Source organism: Bos mutus, chromosome 12, assembly GCF_027580195.1.
Source record: "Bos mutus isolate GX-2022 chromosome 12, NWIPB_WYAK_1.1, whole genome shotgun sequence".
In the NCBI taxonomy this organism is placed as follows: Eukaryota; Metazoa; Chordata; class Mammalia; order Artiodactyla; family Bovidae; genus Bos; species Bos mutus.
The window spans coordinates 21,080,347-21,095,914 of record NC_091628.1 but is presented as its reverse complement, the minus strand read 5'-3'; the positions used below and the strand labels follow the sequence as shown (position 1 = coordinate 21,095,914).

Here is a 15,568-nt window from a genome sequence, read left to right as displayed (position 1 = left end):
GAGCTAACATAATTATTTCAAATCACTTTAAAACACAGTATTTTAACTGTATATTCTTGGTAGAATATATCCTCAGGACAAAGAAAACAGCAAAAAAAACTAAAATCTCATTCAGTGGTCCTGTTATTATAATACTGTATCATTATTTTGAAACAAATATCCCATGCTAGTGCTCAGTCACTAAATCATGTCCAACTTTTTCAACCCCATGACAGTAGCCCGCCAGGCTCCTCTGTCCATGGGGTTCTCCAGGCAAGAATACTGGAGTGGGTTGCCGTTTCCTTCTCCAGGGGTCTTCCCAACCCAGGGATCAAACTCAAGTCTCCTGCACCGGCAGGTGGATTCTTTGCCACTGAGCCACCAGGGAAGCCCTAAATATACCATGGGAAAAGCAAAATAAGGAATTATGCTGATGCTTAGGAACTAAGGTTTTCAGCCCAAGATAAAAGAATCAAGTACAAAAATGAAATAAAAACTCTATAAGGTGAAATCTGAAATAGAAATATTATGTGAACTGATGATTTGTTTTCCTTTTTAAAAAATACACATACACTTATTTCCTAGCTATATCTGAGTACTGTTCCTCACTAAGAGGAACGGCTGATTCCAGGGCTGGAACGGGAAAATACCAGACGAGCTTAAAACATGTTGCGTCAAGAAACAAAAATGCTGGAGTAGGAAATGGCAACCCACTCCAGGATTGCTGCCTGGAAAAGTCTGTGGACAGAGGAGCCTGGCAGGCTACAGCTCATGGGGTCACAAAGAGTTGACACAACGGAGCAGCTGAACACAAACAAGGGCCCACCTTAATCCAGACTGATCTCATCTCAAAACCACAATCACATGTACAAAGACTGTTTTTCCAAATCAGGTCCTCTTTGTAGGTTCTGGGTTACAACTTGGGCATATCTTTGGGGCCGCTATTAAACCTGCTGCGGTCTGGTAAGAAAAAAACAAAACAAAAATGCTACCAAAGGCGAGTGGGGTTCTATCAAAAAGACACAGGAGGCAAAATAATGTGGCTCTTACTGGCCAAAGATGGGACAACATGAGCATCAGGAAAAAAAAAAAAAAAAAAAGGGGAACAAGTTCCCTGGTGATCCAGTGGTTAGGACTCCACACTTTCACTGCCAAGGACCCAGGTTTGATCCCTAGTCAGGGAAGTAGGATCTCATAAAGCTGGTTGGCATAGCCAAGAAAAAAAAATAAATTTTAAAAAAATTTTTAAAAAGAAAGAAAGTGGGAAAAGAGGAGCAGTTTACTGAAATATACTGAATATATCATTAAAAACCAAACCAAGAGTTTATAATAATGCTCAAAAAACAAATCTCTACTGAAGGTAACTAGGGCATTAAATGTCTGCTCTAAAAAATGAGCAATTAAAGAGAAATAATTAAGAACTTATGTTGCTTTTCCTATACTAATTGTATTTCAGGATAACCAAACAGCTGTAGTCAATGAGGGAAAGTTCTACTTTATAGAAGAAATCCAACTAATAAATGTAGGAAAAAAATGAAAGGATTACAAAATCACCCTTTCGCAATCCTAATGAAAGGACCGGATTTGGGAAAAGAAAAGCAGTGGATGAACCCATAAAGGACAGGCTGATGGGGAAGAGTGCCCTGCAGGGACCCCGCTGTCACTACCAGAACCACCGATCCATCCTGCTGTCACTGGAAGGGTGATGACCCGACATGCTGTGTGTCCTGATGAGGAGCAGAATGAACCACACGGTACAAATACCAAGTGTTCTGCCCAAAAGCTGAATCCGAACTGAATCAAGATATCAGAGGCCACTTTCAGCTTACAGAAAAATTAGGGGAAAAGGTAGGAAGAAGAACAAGTTATATGACATTACGAGGAAGCAGAGGTCACTTCAGAACGTGAGACTCTAAAGGAGAACTGACTCAGTCCCCTCAACAAACGTATAGTGGCAATAAAAAAAATCTGAAAGGAAGACTGGGAAATTCAGGAGATGCAGCAACCACCTCCAACGTGCGGACCTTGTCTGGACTTGATTTCAAACAGATCCACTGCAAAAAGCCACTTCTGAAACAGTATGTTAAGCTTGAAAATGTATCAATTATTCAGTATTATCAAGGAGTGATTGTCAACTTTAGGAGTAATGACAGCACTGTGGTTATTGGGAAAAGATTCATATTTTTGAGAGGTGCATAATGAAGTGTGTAAGGATAAGAAGCCATAAGGTTTGGAATTTGCTTTAAACTACTCCAGTGAAAAGACAGACAGATAGGGACAGAAGACCCACAGTGCATTGGAGCAGTAAGTACATGAGTGTCTACTACACTATCTTCTTCAATTTGATACGGAGTTTTAAAATTTTCATATTAAGACATTTTTTTAAGCAAAGGAGAACAAAGTAGAGCAAATTCTCCTGGTCTCAAGAATAGGGAGAAAAGTTATCAGGTATACATAAAACAATATTAGGATTTACAAAGAATAAGATCGCCTTAAATTTAATTATCTTGATTAATTATAAGAACACAGATGAAAAAACAGATGCCTGTCTTCGCAACTTTGGGGAAATAACACACACACACACACACACATACATGGATGTAACACAAGCTATTTGGAAGAGGCCTAAAATAAAATTATAGTAAAACCTCAAAGCCAGAGTGACTGGAATTTAGTGTGACATGAGGAAATATGAAAATCAAGATACTCTTAATAGCTTTTCAGTATTCTTTTCCCAAACAGGAACAAACAGAAGAGGGTGGTACCTTGGAAATATCTCCAACATGGATAAATTCTTAAGATGCAGAGTACCTAAATTATTTTTCTGGAAGCATGACCAGATGTGACCAAAACTTGGTCCAATGACAGAATGAAGGATGAGGCTAGATCAATGTAAAGACCAGCAACAGAGGTAGGGGAGGAAAACAGTCAACCTGCCCTGGGACCTTGGGGAAACAGCTCCATTCTGCTGTATCTAGTTGGGCCCAGGGCTAGCTCAAAGACTTAAAAACCCAAGTTCTAATCCTGGTTCTGCCAGGTTAACAGTCACGTGACCTCAAGAAAGTCTCTTAACCTGTTGAGCCTCTCTGATGCATTCTACTCTGAAAATTGAGAATTAGGTCTTTATGTTTTGCTAGGGAACAAAGTAACGTTATATAGAAGCACTAGGTAAACACTCAGGGGCTGCAAATATAAGATATTTTCTTCTTTTTCCTCTCCTTCACTTCCTTATTGTTACTGTCCTTGTTGTTGTTGGTAATAGGATAGTCTGGCTTCCCAGGCAGTGCTAATGGTGAAGAAGCCACCTGCCAATGCAGGAGACCCAGGAGATTCCATCCCTGGGTCAGGAAGACCCCCTGGAGGGGGCAATGGCAACCCACGCCAGTATTCTTGGTTGGAAAATCCATGGACAGAGAAGCCTGGTGGGCTCTTGTCCACGGGGCTGCAAAGGGCCGGATACGACTGAACACACACACACAAAACGGTAGTTCACTTAATACTTGAAGCGTCAGATCTTCAGCCAAAGCAACAAAGATTTTGAGGTGATTTCAAACCTGATAATTCAATTTGTGAACTGGTCAGTCGTCCTGTCATCCTTTGTTTCTCTACTTGGATTTTGGTTACTTTCTTTGCATATTTACTTCGCAAAGAGGCCCGAAAGAAGAGGAGAAAGGCTATATTCCCTCTGACTTATCCTATCACTGTTGGCTTGTTTGAATGACTGAGATGCAGATGGGAGAGAATGAATTTATATGTAGAAGATTTTTATCTACACCACCAGCGTCCACTATGAAGAGAAATGGGGGTCATAATATTATTCTGAACATTTTAAGTTATTTCAACAGATCTTCTTTTCATTATCACTAACCACCCCCGCCCTGCCCCTGAAAAAAAACCCTGTAAGTATAGAAGACGGCAGAAAGACAAGGGGGGCGAGGTGGTGGAGGAGGGGGGTCCCATGAAACAAATGGGTTTAAAAACTGGATTTTAAGTGAACCTTAATGCTGTATGGGTGGCTTATTAGCAATCTACGCACCAGGCGGCTCCCAGGAAAAGCCCTGCAGCCTGGGAAAGTCACATGGTTCCTGGATGAGACTGGCAAATTCAGCGTCGTTATGCATCAGGGCACGGCACTGGGAAAGTACCAGGCAGATACACGCTCCCAGGAGCTAGGGCTGGCACTGTGACTCCAGAACTGGAGCTAGGGAGGTGGAGGGAGTTTTCTGGAAGGGCATCTCTGCAGTATTGCAGCTCCCTTCCAAGGTTGGACTGAATGGTCATTTGCACGGGGGAAGGAAGCCTGAGGCTTTCACTACACATCAAAGCTTCTGCTAGCCAATCACATGATTTTTTTCTGCTTGGTAAACCACATGGTGTGGCCAAAGGAAACAGCTGAAAAATGAAGATGACCTTTGGAGATGCCTGAACAGATGAGTCAAAGACTATAATAAGAGTCAGGACAAGTTTAATTCTGTGTATTTATGGGGTTCCCCCCATTTTCAGATTGTTTTAAAAATAAACTTCTTAAGGGCAAGATCTGTATTTCTTTCTATGCTCCCCGGCTTGGTTAGGTGATACAGAAGATACATCACTAGGCTTGGCTAGTGATAGAGAAGCCAGAATGTTAAGAACAAATTATATTGATGCCATTGGTTCTTTTCTCAAAGGGGTAATGCAGTTTAACTGCTGGGAAAACCCAGCAGTCCACAGCAGAAGACCTGGGTTGTGGTGGTGATTTTCCTTCATACCAGCTAGGGGGCTGCAGAGAGAGGCATGGGATCCACTCTGGGCTGTAGCTGCTCATCTGTAAATGAGAAATTGGACGGATGATCTCTCGGGGAGATCTAATCTAAGCACTACAAGAAATCATTAATCTACTGGCAGGAGAGATCATGTACTTCAATTCAAGCATTATGCTTGTCTGAACTGGCTTTTTAGTAAGTAAAGCATGGAGTTTCTTTTATCAGCCACCCTCTCAAAGATAAGTTGATCTCGATTTCCATTCCTCCTCACCCTTGCTTCTGGTCTTCTTGGTAACTTGCTATTTTTAAAACTTTCCATATGGCCACTCTCGGTTTCTTCCTCTTGCCCTTCCAGTAGGAAAATAAGAGTGACACTATCCTAAACACACACACACACAAATACAACAACTGCCACATGTCTGCAAGGAAACAGCAAGGTACTCTGCCAGATGGTTGCAAGTTACTGAACAGGCATTTTATAAATATGAGATGAAAATCTGAAAGCAAGTCTTATTCTTTCATCCTGTTTCTGCAGACAAGTAATCTGTTTCTAACTGTTTCCTCATTTGTCAGAAGGTGGAGAGATTCTATGCTTTTGAAAGAAGAAACTCAGGGCCCCTTCCTTCTTACAATGGTAGCATCACCCATCCAGGTCTCACACTTGTCAGGCCCAAGTGCCCAGAGCGCTGGATGTGAGGATCACCCATCATTAGCAGGTATGCGCAGTGAGCACACGGACCCTGGAAGCTTGGGAGATAAGAGTTAGTATCATTCTACACATTCTGGAAAAATCTGGCACCTGGAACAAAGACTCGTACATAGCATTACCGTGTTCAGCCTACGCTGGTCCCAGCATGGCAGCTTCTCAATAAATATTCTTAAAATGAATAGGGATCCTGTGGTTCTTCTGCCAGGCACCAAAATGCGAGGGTTCTCAACCTTAATACCTATGTGTAAATTATTTCTGTACAAAAATAAAAGACTGCATTATCTCCGTGTTCCATAATCTTTCTGACAGCTGAGGCTCACAAATCTGGGCTGTGTGCTGCGTAGACGTCAGACTCTGCTCACGGCAGACCCACAACCTGCTCGGCAGGGACTGTTATTTCAGGCGAAATTGATTTACCCCGCCTACATGAGGACCCCTGACAATTTACGTGTTAGGACAGTTTATAAGCATCTTAATCAGAAGGGCAGCTCAGCAAATAAAACACGAAACCTTCAAAGTGCACATACCCAGAATGCTCATGAAAGAAAGAAGTCAACAGCTAAGTTCCCACCAAGGGATTCTGTCCAGCAAAGGATACTGCAGGCCTGAGGCCACAGCACTGGTGCGGTAACCTCCCAGACGCTGCCCACTCTCGGAGCAGTGCCAGGCAAACTGCTTGTCCTGTCCCGTGCTCAGCACCCACTCCAGCTCCAGGACAAACTGGATCATCGTCACTCGGCTCTGATGCGCTGAAAACCAAGAGACAAGAAAACAACCCATCAAGCATTCTAAATGAGGCATGGTGCCGGGAGCCGGCATATTGCATATTGAGTGCATATTGCATATTGAGTGCAGCACTTTCCACAGCATCATTTTTCAGGATCTGGAATAGCTCAACTGGAATTCTATCACAGCGTGAGGAACTCCGCCCATGACAAAGGTCATGAGGAAGGAGGCTCGGCATACGCAAAGGCGGGATCGAGCTTCAGGAGTCCGCCTGGAAATTCTCGAGCATCTACCCCCAAAACCAGAGTCTGCCTACTTTCTGCTTTGTGCTTTCACCTACACCTCTGACTTTACGGGGGGCTGTCCCCCACTACCTCTCTGAAAAAAGAGTTAGCTTACAGCTCCAGTTAATAATTCCTGGGTGTGACAGTGTTTTAACCTACAAACTCCTTTGGAAATCCTCTAGCCTACCTGAATAGGTTTTTCCGGCCACATGTGATTGTTCAGAGCCTCCCAACTGTGAGAGGCAGGAGATGTTCTAAACTGTCTAAACACAGATTCTTTTGAGTAGTTAAAAGATTGATTAGAAATTGTATTGGTGAAGGGATTTTCATTTGTTGGGCCAATGTTTGCTGCTAAGTTTCCATATCCCTTACCTGCTGTGTCCCTGGCAGTGTATTGATTAATATAATTGGTGTAAGTAGTAGCTTTAATGTTTGTAACCTGGGACCCTTGAGTTAATTCTTTTTCTTGTTATAGCCCACCATACCTTTGCTCTGTAGGAATGCAACTTTATCTAATGCTTTTGGAGGGTGGCTCCTGACCAATCACCTTTAGAGAAAAATAAGTTTTCTGAAGAAAGGGTCTTAAAATGTTAACAGGCCTCCGGGCCCAGAAGATGATGCAAATCACCTAAGCTTTTGCATATGATAAGTTTGCAGGAAGAAAGCCTGGCTTGCTGCAAGACTCTACCCCTTCCCCCATTATCCTCTATGCATAACTTAAGGTATAAAAACTACTTTGGAAAATAAAGTGCGGGGCCTTGTTCACCGAAACTTGGTCTCCCCATGTCGTTCTTTCTCTTACCTTCTGGCTGAATTATTCAGCCTCTTTTCTCCACTGAATTTCCTCACTGAGCTATCCTTATTTCAGCCTCTTTTCTTCACTGAATTTTACTGAGCTATCCTCATTCTATTACTCTTTATATCCTTAATTAACATTTAATTAAGCAATTGTTTCCTGATCTTCGCCTACGCCGTCTCTCCTTCGAATACCCTGGATCAGCCGGGGCTGGTCCCCGGCAGCATGGTCCACAGAGGTGCAAGGTTGTCTCCTCCCCCGCCCCAGCGTAAGCTAAACAGTAGATCATCATGGCAAATGCAAGCTGGAATGGTGGTTCTCATCAGGGGTACAGCCATGACCCCAGAGAAGACCACATCCGAGTCCCTATAAGAAAATGTTCCCAATAACCCAAGGGTCAAGGGTCACCTCTTTTAGACTTGTTAGAACTGCTGGTCTAGAGAAAGCCAGATCACTGTGACTGCAAAACACGTTAGGAACGACACTCTCCTAGTAAGTTACTGGGTCAGTTTATTTAAGCTTAAGAAAAAAAGCAAAGAGCATTACTGTCCTCCTTTTGATGAAGGCTGGCTTTGAAACCCACAACAAAGTTCTAGATGAATCTTCCATGACAAATCAAATGCTTGGAGCTTGGAAAGGATGGCAGAATTATTCTCAAGGGCCACATAAAAAAAAAAAAAAAGAATAAAATATCCCCTACATCAAAGTATACATAATGAGATAATGGGAGCAAATTTCCCAGGGTCGCTCAGGAATAAGGGCGCCGCCATTACAGAAGTATTGCATCACAGAGCTTCAGAGTTAGAAGACACCATTCACGCCCTCGACCCCCTCTCCCTGCTTTGCATGTGGGCAAACTGAGGCAGGATCAAGTCGAGGAGTTTGGTCAAGGTCTCATGGCTTCTCAAGTACCAAATAAAATCAGTAAAATATTTTCTTTCTTCTTCTTATACAATTCCAGGGGGAGAGGTATGGGGGTGTCCACGGCCACTGAACAGAGCTGACCGGAATAAACAAAGATTGAAGTCTCAGAACGTGGACCTTACCAGGCTACCTGGGCCCAGGAGGTGGCAGCCTGGTGGGTGAGAGGAGACATCCTGAGTGTGACGAGGTGACAGAGAAGACATCAGCTTCCCATTTTCATCATGAAAATAGGACGAGACATGGATGGATCAATGCAGCTCTATCGGCAGTAACAATATCACTGCCAATTTCTGAACGTCTAACAAGTGCCAAGGACTGAAAGATATTCTCTCACTCAGTCACTGTAATGACTCTGCAAAGCTGGGGGGCCTCTTTCTTTTACACACACAACCTGGCTTTGGCAAGATCACCCTTCTAGACTGGTGACCAAACAGTACGGCCAGAACCACAGTGAATCCCTCTGGGACAGACATTTCACCAAATGCCTGATGTTTAAAAATCTGACATCTGAAGCTGGAGAGTCTAAAGGGATTTAGAAGGGGCATAGAAGCAATAATATTGTAACTTCTCTACACAGTACCTGTCTTTCAGAGAATTGGCCACCATCAAGATCAAAACATTGTTTTAAACTCAAGGATGGGACTTCCTAGAGAAACTCCTGTCACGTCTGTGTCATCAAATGCCCAATTTAAGTCCCACCAATGGTGGAATAAAAGCTGACTCTCTAATGATTCACTTTCAAGCCTACTTCAGGCAGAATGTGGCCCTCAGCGCCTTGCTCCCTTTTTTCAAGAAGGCGCCGTTGATCCTCTTCCGGTTACTTTCTAAGTCCAAGGGGATGACAGTGGGAAGATAAGGGAGTTTACAGCACTCCAAGCTACCATCCTATGTCTGAGGAGGAGAACAGAGACTCAAAAATCTTATGTGACTTGCTCAAAGCTATACAATCAATGAGTGACAAGGATAGAATTAAAACCCTAGTCTCTCTGCCAAAGTTGGTTCTCTTTCTCTGTCAGGCTGCCTATGACTACTGAAAATACAAAAACCAACAAAAAACAAACCCTAAAACTCAAAGCACATACTCTTTCTAAGATGACAGAATTCTCTTATTCAAAAAGAAACCATTTGAAGATACATACGTAGCGCTAAGCTTCAGGAACCTAGGCTCGAAGCCTGGCTGTACTTGTTAAACGGGGGCCACGATCTTCATCTTAGGGAGGAAACATCTAGTTTCTCACAATTATGTACACATGACCCCTGAACAAGGCACGTTTGAACTACATGGGTCCACTTATACGCAGGTATGTTTCAACAGTAAATACTACAGCACTTCCCGATCTGCAGTTGGACAAGAGTCAACTGCATGATGTAGCTATAGTTTGTTTTTTTAACAGTTGTTTCTCTCTCAAGTTGAGGAAGTTCCTGTCTATTTGTAGTTTGCTGAGTTTAGATCATGTGTGAGAATCAGGTGTTATTGATTGCTTTTTCTGTGTCAATTAATATGATCGTATGATTTTTCTTCTTTAGGCTTTTGACATGACTGATTACACTGATTTTCACTGAACCAGCTTTGCGTATCTGGAATAAACCCCACTTGGTCATCATGTATAATTCTTTTTACATGTTGCTGGATTTGCTAGTATTTCTTTTAGGACTTTAACATCTAAGTTTATGAGAGAATTGGGGCTGTAGTTTTCCTTTCTTGTAATGTCTTTGTTTTTGGTATTTGTTTTAAAAGTGATTGTTTTAAAAATGGTAATAGAGATAAAAATCCACATTATATAAAATCCACCATTTAAACCATTTTTCAGTGTATAATTCAGTGATTTTTAGTATATTCACAGTGTTGTGCAATCATTATGGGAAATGTTCTATTTCCAGAACATTTCTATCACCTCCAAAAGAAGCCCATACCTCCAATCCCCTTAGTCCCATCCCTGAGGAACCCCGAACTGACTTTCTGTGGCTATGAATTCTCCTATTCTTAACGTTTCATATAAATGTAATCACACAATGTATGGTCTTTTCTTTCACTCAGCATGTTTTCAAGGTTCATCCACATGGTAACGGGTATCAGCACTTCAGTCTCTTTTTGTGGCCAAATAAGAATCCACTGTATTGATAAACCATATTTTGTTTACCCATTCATCCATCTGTGAATATTTAGGCTGTTTCCATTTCTTGGCTATTGTGAATAAGGCAGCTACGATATGGACATACAAACACCTGTCCCTGCTTTTCTTTCTTTTCGGGAGTAAACCTCACTTGGTTGTGATGTACTTCCCTTTTTTATATCACTGAATTTGATCTGCTTTAATTGTGTTTAGATTTACTTGATTCTATTTTCATGGGGGATGCATGGATACTATGCATGCCTTGTTCACTATTATAATTTTCAGTTAATGGAACACAGTAGGTACTCAATAAATGATCAATGATACATTAAAAAAAACTAAAAGAATAAACCAATAGAGATGGTGATGTACACACTGCTATATTTAAAATAGATAACCAAAAAGGACCTACTGTATAGCACACGGAATTCTGCTCGATGTCATGTGGCAGCCTGGATGGGAGGGGAGTTTGGGAAAGAAGGGATACATGTATATGTATGGCTGAGTCCCTTCACTGTTCATCTGAAGCTACCTAAACATTGTTAATGGGCTAGACCCCAATGCAAAATAAAAGGCTCAAAAGAAAATTAAAAAAATATTTATTAAAGGAAAAAAAAAGAATAAACCCATAGGGAAATGAATTTTTGCTCAACATCTAGAAATGAAGAACTTAATGCTGAGAATTTTCTAAAATCAGGAAGGGTTGCTATGTCTAAGGATACCTCAAGAGGAGAGGCCGGATGATCATGAATGAGGTCATGAGATGTGGATGAAATGACCTCTAAATGTTCCAAGGTCTACTTCTAATGTTCTGGGCCCTGCCACTGTTGACCTGGAGGAAACACTCCTTAGTGAAAACTTGCTCCTGATCTGTACTGTGTAAATGGTCTATGGAACAATGCCAATGTTGAAGACACAATAAAACCCGAACGCCTTCCCTGAGACAATATGAACCCTTTACAACCGTTAACCAAAACTGGAACGAGCTCCGTGGGAAGCAGCTCACTCCCGAGCCCGGCCCCACTCTCCAAGTCTGCTGCAGGGTCTGCAGGCAGTGGGGTGGAGCAGGGAGACCAAGGACAAAGGCCATGGCTACAGGAGTCACATGGGAACTGGACTGGTTCTGCAACCGGCTCTGCAACTGTACCGGCCACGGGACTACATGCCAGTCAGCCAATCTCTCTGGGCCTCTGCTTCTTGATTCCAAAACCGGGATAATATTCACCACAAAGCACTGCGGTGTTTTGTTCCCAGCGACTGTTTTAAGTTAAGTCCCCTCTTGTGGCCACGGAAGCCGTCAAGGAACATTTCAAAGTCTAAGGCAATGAAAACACTACTCTAATTCCTACCTTGATAGTTTTTCACAGGAGTCATCTTGTTATAATCTTCTGATAAAATAAACTCCTACAAAAGAGAAGGAAAATATTAAGCAAAAATAAATTCTTTAAGTGAATAAACATGTTTGGTAAAAACTGGATTGTATAAAGCAAACATCATCACTGAATTACATCTAACATTAGTATTTTGCCAATCAACTCAGCATTTTCTGTTCCTCTCTAAAAGTAACAATCATAATTATGATCCAATGCAATTATCGTAATTTTTAACCTTACAACTCTGAAATTAATTTTTTTTTTTTAAGTATACATCAGAAGAAAACTGGATCAAGTTCAGAGTTTTGATCCAGGCCAATTTTGAAGGTAAATCCGATTCAAATTACATTTTTTCTCGGTGGTACCACAGCTGAAATTTTGCAAGTCTCTGGCCAGAGATCAAACAGGATGGTAATGATCTACTAAGAAAATAAGTTAGCTATTTTAAAGATTCGGTTTCCAATAGCAGTCTTATTTCCCAGTATAACAAGCTTCTCAAGGCTGCATCTTACTCATCCCTGTGCCCCCAGAGGACCTGACACAGTGCTTTGGCACAGTAGAGAGTCAAGATACAGTGAAAAAATGGATATGCAAAACATAGTCAATAAATAGTGGAAACAAAATATGTAAAAGGTGTCTCCCAATCTGATGAGGTTAGTTTCAGTTTCAAATTTACTCAAAATGATCAGTTTCTATATAACACATTATACATACTCTTTGTGAAGACACAGAAGAGGTGATTTTGTGTTTATGTTAGCATACTTCACCTAAGCACAAACAAAGACCCATAGGTAGAAGCCAGTCAGAGGTATATAAGTTCAGGCCAGGTTTTGAGTCCTTTAATTTCTTTCAAATGCAAAATCTGAAAGCAGCATTTCAAATTTTGAGATGTCCATATATTCTTTTTTTAAAAAATATAAATTTATTTATTTTAATTGGAGGCTAATTACTTTACAATATTGTATTGGTTTTGCCATACATCAACATGAATCCGCCACGGGTGTACACGTGTTCCCCATCCTGAACCCCCCTCCCTCCCCGTACCATCCCTCTGGGGTCATCCCAGTGCATTCTTAAACAGTATATTTCCATATATCCTTAAACAATAGGTTGTCAAATACAAGGAAAACCGCCAAGAGTAATAAACTGATGATGTCTTTATGGGAACTGAAAAACAGAACAATGAATCTTTTCAAAACATTTGGATTGCTCCTTGATGACTTCAAGAAAGGCGGTAGGAGGACAGACGCACAGACGCGTGACTTGCAATCCGGGTATTTACTGAGTTCATACGGTTTCTGTGGTTTTTCAGAGGTGCATGATTAGGTGCCACAAAGGTAAAGTCGAAGGTGATGTGAGAGGATAAACACCTTAACCAAGTCCCTCTGGGTACTGACTCTTCCACCCCAGCCCTCCTTAAGAAGCTTATCTGCAAATGGATTTTCTTCACCATGTTTTTCTCAGTAATAACATTATGCAACTTGTCATTTTTTAAATTCGTTTCATTATTCCTTCAAGGAGTGGCATAATATTCATTTCTGGTTTCTGAAGAGCTAGGCTCACAATTGAAGAGAGCAGACTAATTTTTAGAGAAGTCAAGTAGTTTTCCCATAAGGAGCTTGTAAGTGTGGGTAAAAAGGCACGTACGTATCTGAGCAATGGTTCACGACCACCCCTAATCCTTGGCAAGAATAGCTCAGCTCTGGGCCCCATTCTTTATTTATATTTATTACTGGAGGATAATTGCTCTACGATGTTGTGTTAGTTTCTGCTGTACAACAGAGTGAATCAGCTATATGTACATATATTGCTTCCCTCTTGAGGTTCCTCCCACCCCCATCCATCTCACCCCTCCAGGTCATCACAGAACACTGAGCTGAGCTCCCTGTGCTATGCAGCAGCTTCCCACTAGCTATCTATTTCTGTGCCCCCATATTTTCAGTTCAGTTCAGTTCAGTCGCTCAGTTGTGTCTGACTCTGCGACCCCATGAACTGCAGCACGCCAGGCCTCCCTGTCCATCACCAACTCCCGGAGTTCACCCAAAGCCATGTCCATTGAGTCGGTGATGCCATCCAGCCATCTCATCCTCTGTTGTCCCCTTCTCCTCCTGCCCTCAATCTTTCCCAGCATCAGGGTCTTTTCAAATGAGTCAGCTCTCCGCATGAGGTGGCCAAAGTATTGGAGTTTTAGCTTCAGCATCAGTCCTTCCAATGAACACCCAGGACTGATCTCCTTTAGGATGGACTGGCTGGATCTCTTTGCAGTCCAAGGGACTCTCAAGAGTCTTCTCCAACACCACAGTTCAAAAGCATCCCCATACTTTAGAGCATCCCAAATTTCCTATCATACACACAAAATGTATTTCTTAAAGACAACTGCTATTTGGGCAAGTGTTCATTGAGTTCTTATCGTGCATATGTTATTTTGAATACACTGAAAGGGTTCTTTAGCTTGGGCAAAAGGTACATTAACTCCTATCAGAAACAGGCAGGATATAAAATAAAACAGCTTGATGTAGATTTGTGTTTAGGGTTAAGATATACAAATATAATAAATTCTCAGTTCACTGGATAGGTGAATTTAATTTCTTGTTCATTTGTTTTTCCTATGAAAATAGATACATAATCATGGAGAAAATTTCAGAAACTGTCAGCATTTTTTTTCATTATTACTTTCTTGATCAAACAGACAATTTGCTATTCTAGGAAACGTAAGACTGATAAATATTTAAAAGCTCCTTATGATACTATTTCTCAGAGATAATTATTATGAAAAGTATTACTGGAATATGTAATAAAACAAAATATTAGTATCATTTAACAATATTATTTTTTGGTAACAAATCATGTACATCGTTCCAGATAAGTACATACTTATCAACTTCAGTCTTTTTAACGACTGTATAGGATATACTGGAATGTTCTTCTGTTGACAAATGTCTATATTATTTTCAGTTTTCCTTATTAAAACAACAGAGACCTCCGTGGTGGTCTAATGGCTAAGACTCCATGCTCACAATGCAGGGGGCCCAGGTACAACCTCTGATCAGGGAACTAGATCCCACCTGCTACCACCAGAGTTTGCAATCTGCACCTAAAGATCCTGCACGATCCAAAATAAGTAAATTAATTTTAATAAAAGACATACACATTTAAAATTATTTTATCCATCTTTCTATCCTTCCTTATTTAATTTTTAAGAACATTTTTAGATTGACAGCAAGATTGAGAGGAAAGCACAGATTTTCTCATAAAGCCCTTGTCCCCACACATGCATAGCCTCCGTCTTCATCAGCATCCCACCAGAGTGGTACACTTGTTAGACCTGATGACCTATATCGCACATCATTATCACCCCAAGTCCAGATTTTCTCATAAAGCCCTTGTCCCCACACATGCATAGCCTCCCTCTTCATCAGCATCCCACCAGAGTGGTACACTTGTTAGACCTGATGACCTATATCGCACATCATTATCACCCCAAGTCCACACTAGGCTTCACTCTTGGTGTTCAAATTCTGTAGATTTTGACAAATGTAAAATGACATTATGTCTGCCATTGGAGTATCATACAGAGTATTTTCACTGCCCTAAAAGTCCTCTGTGTTTTGCCTATTCATCTTTCTCTCCTGCTTAATCCCTGGCACCACAGTGCTATTCACTGTCTCCAAAATTTTGCTTTATTCCAGGTGGCCATACAGTTGGAATCATGTTAAGCAGCCTTTTCAGGCTGGCTTCTTTTACTCATTAATACCCATTTAAATTTCCTCCATGTCTTTGCTTGGCTTGATTGCTCGTTTCTTTTAGCTCTGAATAATATTTCATTGACAAGATGTACCACAGTTTACTTATCCATTCATCTACTAAAGGATATCTTGGTTGCTTCCAGGTTTTGGCAATTACAAATACAGCTGCGGCTTC

At 41.3% G+C, this 15,568-nt stretch overlaps 1 protein-coding gene across 1 annotated transcript in view; it reads right to left on the bottom strand.

Annotated features, from left to right (window-relative positions):
- Positions 1-15,568, bottom strand: part of WDFY2 (WD repeat and FYVE domain containing 2) — a 192,537-nt gene that overhangs the window by 45,287 nt on the left and 131,682 nt on the right. The window contains exons 4-5 of the mRNA XM_005908956.3: positions 11,624-11,678; positions 6,029-6,179 (exon numbers count right to left, since the gene is read on the bottom strand). Of these exons, the coding sequence (XP_005909018.2) occupies positions 6,029-6,179; positions 11,624-11,678 (206 nt within the window). The remainder of the gene's footprint in view (positions 1-6,028; positions 6,180-11,623; positions 11,679-15,568) is intronic.